The 11,297-nt window shown below is 38.4% G+C and overlaps 1 protein-coding gene across 1 annotated transcript; it reads right to left on the bottom strand.

The window, feature by feature from the left end:
* Positions 1 to 2,121: 2,121 nt before the first annotated feature.
* On the bottom strand, positions 2,122 to 8,687 carry LOC132179548 (uncharacterized). The gene is made up of 2 exons (XM_059592287.1): positions 7,290 to 8,687; positions 2,122 to 2,565 (listed from the first exon to the last, which is right to left on the bottom strand). The coding sequence occupies exon 1, from the start codon at positions 8,684 to 8,686 to the stop codon at positions 7,316 to 7,318; it is 1,371 nt and encodes a 456-aa protein (XP_059448270.1). The 5' UTR covers position 8,687; the 3' UTR covers positions 2,122 to 2,565; positions 7,290 to 7,315.
* Positions 8,688 to 11,297: the final 2,610 nt, after the last annotated feature.

Below are 11,297 nucleotides of genomic sequence, written 5' to 3'. Positions count from 1 at the left end.
CGATCACACCAGCATGCGTGCTAAAATTGGCCACGTGTCGCCAAAGAGTTCAAGCGACCCTTGGAATAATTAAACTGAGCGTCTTGAAAAGGATGACAGCAAAAAAGATGTACCGTCCGCATGGATATGGGCAAACTTTGGGATGACACGCGTCAACCATAGGTGACAGAAGTCATGTGCTGTACTTTGTCATTATGGCCACGGTCATGTCCCTCAAAAGGCGTACCACGCCTCAAAATGTTGCATTGATGGACACTAGGAAAAGGCACCAAATAAAATTGAAGAGATGAGATGGGCGGAAAATTCAAAAAGGAAGGAGGCCCAAAAAACACGAAGGCCCTATTTTGCCATCGTGGGCCCAAGAAAAACGAAACCCCATTTATTCCCATTAGGCCACTATAGTGACCTAAGGGAATGATGCGGTACTATTGATACAAAATATATCCCAAAGCCCAAACCAGAAGGCCCACTCCTTATAAGAGGCCTATGACTCGCTAGGCATCAAAGCCCAAAGCTCAGAAAATCCTAACACGATCACTCGATCGTGTTTTACTCGCATCCTAGCGTGTAGTTATGCACCATATCGAGATGGTTGCATGCAGAATCACATACCCCCATAATCAAGGGAGCATGATCGCTCTCCAAACAGCCCAATCAAGGAATTACATCCTAAATCAAGGATAACTAATTAAATCTCTCCCAAAATGAGTCTAAATACATAATATCCTATCTACTTAAATTTCCCATATTATCTCAAAGGATAATATCGGTTTCAACCACTCCCACGTATCAAGGGAGTCAAGTGAGAGACCCACTAGAGTTCACCTACTTACAACCTCTATAAATGGAGGAATCATCCCATAAAATAGATACGTACTCATTTTCTTACTCTTATTACTCTCAGTTATTATTGCTCATTATTTCCATATTTTATTATTCTTGTCATAATCAAACTCTCACTCAGGCATCAGAGGTAGCACGACCGTCACACCCCCCATCTTGCGGTCTGTCACTGTTGATCTTTTTTCGTTCTTAGCAGGCTTTGAATCAAGTTGCTACCAGGGTTGACAACTGTCTCAACACCCACAATCGGTAATCTATCACATACCCATAAATTGCGTTTCAAACTCGTAACTTCAAAGCCCTAAAATTCTTACCCATTTTTCGAAATCAAACAAAACAAAGCGTGGTGTAGGCGTTGCCAGTGGCAAAAAATAAGAGATTAGAAGAGAGGAGCGTGTGGAGAGAAGTACCTGATGGTGGACGGCGGCTCTGATCTGGTGTGGTGGGTGGGCGTGGGCGTCGCCGCCAAAGGAGTAGGGTGGGGGAGAGAGAGCAGAGCTGTTGGGAGGCGGGGAGTGATTTTTTTTTTTTTTTTTTTTCATTTGGGTTTGTAGGGATAACATGAGTCTTTTTATTTAAAAAAAAAATATTTAAACTGCAATTTGTTTAACTGCAACTAGTAGGAGAGAAATGATGCCGACGGGGGAGAGAGAAGAGAGTATTTTTTTCATTTTAAAATGATTGCCACGTAGGTTTTGATGGGCAAAATGTGGTTTTTGATTGCACTATAACATTTCTTTAGATACAATATAGTCCCAAGAAGTAAAAGATTATCAAGGAGAAGGAGACAATCAATTAACCAACTCATCATTTAGGGAAAACTCATTTAGGGAAAACTTCGCTTTAAACTCCTGAACTATCGTGCGTTTTGAGAAGACCTCCCAAAATCAAAATACTCTCAATTTACACCATTGAACTTTCAATTTTAATCAATTTGCCTCGCTTCTTCAGATTTTAAATGTTAAAAGTGATAAAATAATGTTCATACCGTAATTTTTTTATAAAATTTCAAATTTACCCTTAATTTCTTAAAAAAAAAAGGAAAATCGAAAGGTAATTTAATCTTTTTAAACATTTTCATTAGAAGTTAATGGCTAAAACTAACGAAGGGGTTAAATTGATTGAAATTGAAAGTTCAAGAGTGTAAATTGAGAGTTTTTGAATTTTAGGAGGTCTTCTCAAAATGCCCAGTAGTTGAATGGTTTAAAGTGAAGTTTCGCCATCAATTAAATAGACAAAATATAGTGCCAAGTAGTAAAAGATTATGGAGGAAAAAAATTAAGGAATTTGAAAAATATTAAAATTGAACAAAAGCCAACATTTTCTAGTTGTAAGACTTTAAAAGAAAGAAAGAAGATATATTCCAGAAAATAAGAGGAAGTCACCTAAACGCTACACGCTTATGCATAAACCAGCCTGCAGGTGCCTGTTCCAATGATCATTGTCCTAAATATTGTCCCCGAAAGCACAGGTTGCAATGCAGGCACATAACAATGAGGAGACAAGTAATTTCATGTTTGACAATTGCCATCTTCTTGCAGTCACCCTTAATGTTGTCAAGCAATCTAGCTTGCATGATTCACAGTTGAAACACAAAAGTTTTGGAGGCATTGACCCATTCAAAACTTTCCACCACACCTTCGGTCTTCTTCCATTCAATTGGTTTCATATAGTTAAAATTACAGTCACCAGATGCAAGATGGCTTCCAAGTTGCAACCAGACTGCAAATCACAAACAATTGCAAGGTATGTTAGATTTGAGAAAATGGTAATAGCACAAAAATGATTGGAAATATGAATCGCATCTAACACACATTTTGCGGTGTTCTACAAGAATTGCAACTCTTCATAAATTTTTATTATAGCAACCAACAAAAAAGTTGGCAAATATGAAGCTGTCACAACTGCCAAAACGAGAAACAGAATAGTAAAATGCCTTTTGTCAAATCACAAGATGTATTCAAGATCAAATACATTATTCTATCAGAATAGAAACCTAGATCAAAAGGGGTCCTACCAGAGTTTATGCAACAAAGTAAAGAAATTTCATAGCTCAGATTTCATAGATTTTTGATAAGTAGCTCAGATTTCATATATCAAAAGGCAAAAGTCCATTTTTTCCTTCCATTTTTTCCTCTAGAGGCACTCACACAGTCAGACCCCAGACGACGTCTCCAAAAGAACTTGTATTAGTGCCTGAGAATGGTGACACTATGCTATGCTGTGGCTCCTTTGGCAGAAATTAGTATTTAGAATTTAATTTACAAAGGCATGGAGGAATTAAGTGGAAAGGTCATGATCATTTTGGGAAAATCATCTTTAAAACCCAGAAACAGCTCCCCATTTATGCAGACTGTTGCGGTACCTCCGTATTTTGAATCTCAGCTCCATGGAATAAAAATACTAATGGTGAAACACAGTATAGAACTAACTAATGTCAAGTAAATCCTCAAATCAGCTAAACTGTGAGTAAAGATCTTTTTCAGATTCCTTATTCTTATACTCTTGAGTCTTGTCTGAAAAAGGCCCTACAGCCACCTTTCTCGGTGACTGCAGAATTTGCAGCAACCAAATCTTAATTTGGTTCCTACAATGCAATGCAACACACTCGATCACTCATACAACAAGTTATGCCAATGTAAAACACACAGGATATCATGCACTCATGTTGTACAAACCATATTCATGTCAATTAAGTGAAGTCAGAATCAACATGTTTCCTTTAGTGCTGGCAGCATGTATAAGAAGATCAAAGGTTAACTTTAATTCAGTTATTAATGTATTAATAGGTTTTCGTTATGATTCTTATAATACAAAACTATACATCAATGATAAGGCTTATTAGAACTCATACCAAAGCAAAATCCGGCCGTGAAATAGGAGAAAACGAAAAGACAAAAATCTGTTCTTTTGGGCAGCAACATTGTTCTGTGCAGGAAATCTCTTACACTAATTTTGCAAAATTTAAGATAGCGGGATTAAGAAAAACACAAAGGAGATTTTTTTTCTCAAATTTGTTGAAAAGGAACTCTCAAAACTTGAAGAAACCATTGAAAACACTTGCATCAAGAAGCTGTACAACTTCTAGGAATCGGTTTTGGGGCTTAATTTGCCACGATCCTGGTTGCAGCCTTGAAGGATTTGGTTTGTAGGCTTTTCGGTTTTGCAGAGAGAGAGAGAGAGAGAGAGAGAGCTGCGAGGATTCTACCCATTGCTGCTTTTTATGAAGCCTAAACTCTTTTCATTGAATGTGAGATGGCTAAATGAGTGGAAAAAGTTGAGAGAGAGAGAGAGCTGCGAGGATTCTACCCATTGCTGCTTTTTATGAAGCCTAAACTCTTATCATGGAATGTTAGATGGCTAAATGAGGGGAAAAAGTTGAGAGAGAGAGAGAGAGAGGGAGAGAGCTGCGAGGATTCTACCCATTGCTGCTTTTTATGAAGCCTAAACTCTTATCATGGAATGTGAGATGGCTGAATGATGGGAAAAAGTTGAACTATTATTCTCTACTATCCATGTGTAAAGGTATTTGAACATTATATTTTTCAGCTCTACCATCGAAGTTTCTAGATCTTCAAAGCTCATTGCATTTTACTCTCTTCAAATACACCACATTAAATACAAATGAGCCAACCTCCGAACTTTCAAAATGTTATGGCATCCTACTTGACCTTTCCAACTCACCAATAACTCTCTCACTCTTCTAAGCATAACCCAAGCGCCACCAACCAAATTGATAAGCAAACTCCATAATTTTCTTACATATACAACAACAATCTACCACTATGATGTTCCTCTTCTTCACGCTATCTAAAGTCGATATTTTTCCTAATGTCGTCGTCCACACAAAGAACATCACCCTCAAATGAGCCTTAACTGTCCAACTACTCTTCCAAGGAAAAGGAGAACTAGTAAGAATGGATAACTTTTTTTTTTTTTTTGATAAGTAATGTTTATATATCAAAAGCGCAGAGGGGCGCAACCTTATCACACAGGTAGTATACAAGGGAAACGTCTAACTAGAAGAAGAGAAAAGAACAAGTAAATCAAGATAGCTAATCACTACGGGAGCGAGCCAAGCAGCTGTCCAAGTGTAAAGCATATAGAAGAAGAAGGCCATGAGTTCCTCCAAAGATCTTTCAGAATCCTCAAAGCATCTCTCGTTCATTTCTAACCATAAACACCACACAATGCATAAAGGAACCATTTTCCAAACAACGGCACTCCTAGAGCGACCTCCCGACCACCAACAAGCAAACAAACCCTCCACCTTGCTAGGCATAGCCCAAGACAAACCAAATCTACTGAAGATGGCATGCCATAAGGAACGAGCAATCTCACAATGAAGGAAAAGATGATCAATAGTCTCCTCATCAATTTTGCACAAGCAACATCTATTGATCACGATAAGATTCCTTTTCCTGAGATTATCAATAGTAAGGATTTTCCCTAACACCGCCGTCCAAGTGAAGAAAGCCACTCTCAAAGGTGCCTTGGTGCTCCAAATACTCTTCCAAGGAAAATGACTCTCCTCTTTGCATACCAGGGTATTGTAGAAGGATCTAACATCAAATTTCCCTTTTCTAGACGGAATCTACCAAATTTTGTCCTCCCCTCCCCTACTCATTTTGTGAGAATATAACAGAGTATAGAACGAGGCTAGCACTTCCAATTCCCAATCATGGACCGACCGAAAGAAACTAACATTCCATTGAAGAGTTCCACCCATAAGCTCCAAGTTGTCAGCAATGGATGCTTCTTTTGCATTGGCTATGTTGTATAGGCCTGGGAAAGCTTCCTTAAGAATCATTTTTCCGCACCAAACATCATCCCAAAATCTGATTGTAGACCCATCTCCTGGATCGAAGAATGGATAACTCATGATAATATAACCTCACTTCAAACTTTCTCCTTTCGGAAGGAATCCAACATATTCTATCTTCATCTCCTTGTCTTAATATCAGAGAATGCAACAAACTCAAAGAAAGAAGAGACCAAATCCACCTTCCAACCATGTACAGGTCTACTAAAAAAATATATTCCATTAAGATTTCCATTTTGGGCGCAAAATACTAAACAATTCCCGATAAAATATCTTCAAGGACCATTTCCCACACTACAAAATCACGACAAAACCTGACCTTTGACCCATCTCCCACCTCATATCTAACAAATCTTGAAATAAACTTCTCACCCCCTCCTTATATATTTCCACACTCCCACTCCGAAGAGCGCCTGCTACCTCCTTAGAACACTATTTTTTTATTTTTTGATGAATAATATCAATTTTATTGAAAGAAAAGGGCAAATGCCCCATACACAAAAAGTATACAAGAGAGCCAAACTAAAGGCTACTACAATTTAAAAAACAAAAGTTAGAAAACCAAATATTAGAAAAATAAATATCATTGGAGCCAAGAGGTTGCAGATTATGATAAAATTTGGCTGCAGAAGCCTTCTTCATGTTTGAATTGGCCGTTAAGAAGACCAGAATGCTAAAGAAAATAAAATAGGAATCTTACAAATTGAGGAAAACTTGGACTCATTAATATTATATGTTTTCTTTCATCCACGTTTAAAGTGAGCAATATCTTCCTATGAATCTCTCACAAAATTCAAATTTAAGTCTGAGACCTGTGAATAAAGGACCAGTAAAGGAACTTGAATAACAACTAATGTTTGAAATTCAAGTCCGGATAGGTGGAAAGTAGTAGCAAGGGTCAACTGAAGTTAAAGAATAGAAGTCCCAACTAGAGGCAGTGAGAACTGAGATCACATACATGATGTGACAATTATTTCACAGACATTCTAATTCTTCCAAACATCTACAGTTCCTTTGTAGCATAAATGACCACATGTAGAGCTTAATTTGATAGGGGAGTTTGTTCCCCTATAATGCGTTGCAGCCGACAAATTTACCAACTATTCACTAATGAAATTTAACAAGATCAATTTTTTTTTTTCTTTTTTCTTTGATGGTAGGGTAGCAATTTCAAATGAAATTGCTGTGCCCGTTCTTTTTCTGTTTCTATAGCTTTTAGTACCTATTTAGGTGTACACATTAAATATTCATCTATTCCATAAAGTTCTTAAGGAAGCTGCCACAACATAGAAAAATGCAGAACCAAACTAATGCAATTGAAGATTAAAGATGTCTTTACCACATGTATACTTATCAGCTTATGTATGCGATTAAAATCTACTACCATCAGCTATAAGTTCATATCCGACCATCAATTTCAGAGGCAAAACTAGTATGAGGAACATGAAAATATTCACCATTTGGCTTTTATTATATAAGCACAGTTTTAAGCATGGTTCTTTTGTCATTGACAATATAAGATGAAAACCATTTTACACATATTGTGACAACATGGGGATCTCAACAGAATTTATAATCAAATCCATGAACAATATAAGATCAAAACTACGGTGTCAAAAAAAACCTCGCTTGGTATATAATACGCCAGTGTTAGGAAACAGCAACATGAGACACCGAATTTCTCCGCACAAGGCGGGACGACTTGTTCTTCTTCACATAAGAGGAATTCCAGTCCCCACCATCCTGAGCATAATAATCCATGGGATAATCCCCATTTCCACACCCACAGCACGACTCGCTCTTGCCACAGCACCCCGTGCCCGAAGTCACCCCCACACTCTTCTCCCACCAACCGGGTACAAAGCCGAGCGCAATCTCGGCCTCGAACGGAGTCAAGAGCGGCTTCTGAAAAGCCTCACCCCAATCAATGGACAACCTAGGACACGCTATCTGAATCCAAGCATCCACGGAGTCCCCGAACAATGCCATCCGCTGGGGACTAATTTCCGACATCAGAACAACCGTGTAATCGAAGCCATTCTCTTCCATTCTCCGCTCCAACCTCTCGAGAATCCGAGGATTCCCTTGCCTCCCCAACGTCCCCAACACAATGCCCCAACTCTTGGCCTCCCTCCTGGCCCTCAAAACGGCACTCTTTCTCGCCTCCTTCATGCCCTTATGATCATACTCCTCTGAGAATAACTTTCCGATGTAGGGGTCGTAGCGAAACGCCCTAATGCACGGGTTCGCTATCATCATCGCTTCCAGATGGAACCTCCCGTCCGCCACGAACACTATCACGCTCTCCTCCTCACCATCCGTGCGAATCCTCGGGGCGGTGCAACCGAGGACCTCGCCGGCCGATAACGGCTTCGATTGCGGGATCGAGACCCGGAAACCGTGGTTTTCCAGCTCGGGCTTGATGGCTCGGATGGCCGAAGCGAATTGGATGGTGCCAGCGAGGACGAGGGTTTTGGTGGTGGGGAGATTGAGGGTTAGGGTTTGCAGGAGGCGGTGGGTGTCGATTAGGATGTCGACGAATACGTATAGGCAAGGGATGGAGGTGCAGTCGATGGGGACCAAACAGCTGTGGCCGTAGTGGATGAGGAGGTCGGCGCCAAGGGCGGAGGCCGAGAGGTCGTCGACGCAGCAGGCGCCGTAGGTGACGTCGCCGAGGATGAAGCAGTGGGAGACTTTGGCGAAGGAGGTGAGGATGTCGGAGAGGATGAGGGAGTACATGAGGAGGCCCTCCGGGAGCTGGAGGGCGACGCGGTTGGCGTTGGTGGAGAGCGCGCGCCAGACGCACTTGTGGACCTCGAAGTTGTAGTTGGAGGGGAGGAGGGCGATGGCGGCGTTGAGGGCTGGGTTGTTGAGGATGGAATCGGGGATTTGGCTCTTCACGAAGCGCTTTGGGGTGCCTCTTGCCCTTCCCAAGATCGGTTTCTCACTGACTGTAGATTGGTCTTCCTTGCCCTGTTGCTGTTGCTGTTGCTGCCGCTGCCGCTGCTCCTGCAGCTCCATGACTCACTTCTTCGGTTCTGATTCTTGTGAAGGAGTAAATATACTCTTGTTTTCAAAAAAAAATTTTAATTTTTTTAATTTTAATTTTTAATTTTTAATTATGATTCAGTTTTTTACTTGGACCGTGACTCCCTTCCAAAGGGAGGCTAAATAGCGTATAATGGTCCATTTTCGGTCATCATTTATCCACATTTTCGGTAAAAATAAAAATATAAAAAATAATATTGAAGTAATGCCGTTGGATCGAAATTTTACTCGTTCATAAATAATGAAAGTACAAAAAAAAGATTATCATGATACCGGCCGATTGTCAATTTTATGACTTTATTTTATTTTGGATTAGTTTTGCTTTATAAGTCCCTTGGAAGAGTGTGTGGTGGACGCACGCTCCTCCGAGAGCGGCCTTTTTTTGTTTGGTCAGCGATTCTAGGTAAAATTTTGACCTTGAATAATATCAGAAAGCATCACTTCATTGTTTTATGTGACAAACATGTGTTGCATGTGCAAGAGGAGTGAAGAGATGGTGGATCATCTCCTTCTTCATTATGAGGTTGTTTCTGCTGATCTGCTCTGTGGTATGCCATCTTTAGTCGCTTTGGGATGGCCTGGGTGATGCCTAGACTGGTATTTGATTTACTAGCCTGTTGGTGGTCTTTGGGAGGAAATGAACAATTGGTGCTTTAAGGACTTAGAAAGGTCTTTGTAGGACATTTTATCCTCTTGTTTTCACACTTTGTATCTTTGAATTGTGGCATAGCTGTCTCTGTTGTCCATTACTTATGATGATTTCCTTACTCGCTTTTCTTTTTCTAGTTAGATGATCTTTTTGTATTCTCCTTGTGGGTCAGTAGTTATTACTTTTCAAAAAATATGTTCAAAAAAAAAAAAGGTTTAGCTTTAATTATTTTTTTTTTCTTTATTAGGATTAGGTTACTATTGCTACTAAGATTATGTTTACATTCTTTATAAAAGATTTATTTTCTATAAATAAACTAGCTTATAATGTAAAACTCACTTAATTAAATCATTATAAAATCAAATAATTTTTCTAAAAAATCGATGAAGGTTGTGTTTTTTTCTTAACGCATTTTGATTAATTTCTTTTGCTACGTCAAAGAAGCAGGGGAAGAGAAGTGTTTGATGAAAGAAGGAGATGGTGGTTTATTTATAGGCATATTCTTTTTTTCTTTTTCTTTTTTCGGCCCATTTATAGGCGATATTCAGGATGTTTAGAAGATATTTTTCTTTCAAACTTATCTTATTACTATCTTACTTTCTAACATAAATATCATTTGCCCAGGTGGCAAAACTTGAGATCAGCTGCTTCTCATACATAAAATGGTGACTTTGGCTTAGGGCACTAGCAACGATTTTTCTTTGATTTTCTTTAAATTTTAAAAAATAAAATTATTTTTTGCTTCTATATTCAAATTCACTTCATAATTTTTCTTACATTTTTTTATATCACTAAAATATTATTTCTTTACAAAATATAAGTTCCATACCTACCATTCATTTTTTTACAAAATTCCAACACATTCCTCCAATAAAAGGCAAAAAGATGAAAGGTGAGAGAGAAGATAAATGTTTATACCAATAACACTATAACATTTTCAATATTTAGGAAAGTTGCTGCAAGTAACTTTGTGTTTCTTTAAAATTTTTCTTATATATAAGGAAGTGAATGAGTTATAGAGCGTTTGTTACTAATACTCTTAAAAACCAATTAGAATAAGCTAATCGTCGGTTTTATATATAGACTTCTATTTTTTTATGTATCTATACACATATATTACTACTTCTATTCTTATTTACCAACTTCTATCCAACTTCTCTTAATTTATTACATCAAACCTCTTACTTAAACAATTAATACTAATAATATTATAATTTAATCTTTTTTTTTTTTTTAATTTAGATTAACTCCTTGAATATTTAATCTGTTAAATTAAACTATTTTATCACTTAAATGACCCAATAATATCATTAAAATATAACTCCTTGGAAGATCAAGATGCAGTGACAGAGACTAACGACATCAAGCGTAGGCGGACACCAAAAGGCATGGGATGATGGGAATGGGTGCAGCTATACGTGACGCTACAAGGAAAGTTGATTGCAGCACGAATGCACGATGCCTAGCAATTCGGGCCACCTCAACCCTTCTGCTGCTGAGGCGGTGGCAGGGGTCCAAGTTGCACGCTTCTGTCAGGAGGCCCATCGTGAGGCGCATGGCCTATCCCAGGTGGCTGCTAAACAGGGGCAGGGTAGGTCTTGGATGGGAGTCATCCCTTATTGTATGACGAGATTATTTTAGTAGAGCAATCTGCTTTATCTTTTTGATTGATTAATACAAGTGATCATGAATTATAACTCAATAATAATAATAATAATAATAATAATCTCTCATAAAAGTAGAGCTTATAACTCCGTTTACTTCGACATAAAATGGTTGTCAGAAAATGATTTTTGCATTTTACAATGTTTACTACGATATAAAATAGTGGTCAACGAAAAATATTTTTCATTTGACTGAAAATTCCTTTTTAATTTTTGGAAAATGGTTTACAGTTTTGAAAACCATAAACCATTTTCCAAATCAACGGATACT

Source organism: Corylus avellana, chromosome ca4 (assembly GCF_901000735.1).
Source record: "Corylus avellana chromosome ca4, CavTom2PMs-1.0".
Taxonomy (NCBI): Eukaryota; Viridiplantae; Streptophyta; class Magnoliopsida; order Fagales; family Betulaceae; genus Corylus; species Corylus avellana.
Note: the sequence above shows the minus strand (reverse complement) of the source record. Positions and strands in the feature narration are given on the sequence as shown.

Coding starts and splice junctions, on each gene's coding strand:
- LOC132179548 (XM_059592287.1), bottom strand. CDS start 8,686: ATGGAGCTGCAGGAGCAGCGGCAGCGGCAGCAACAGCAACAGCAACAG.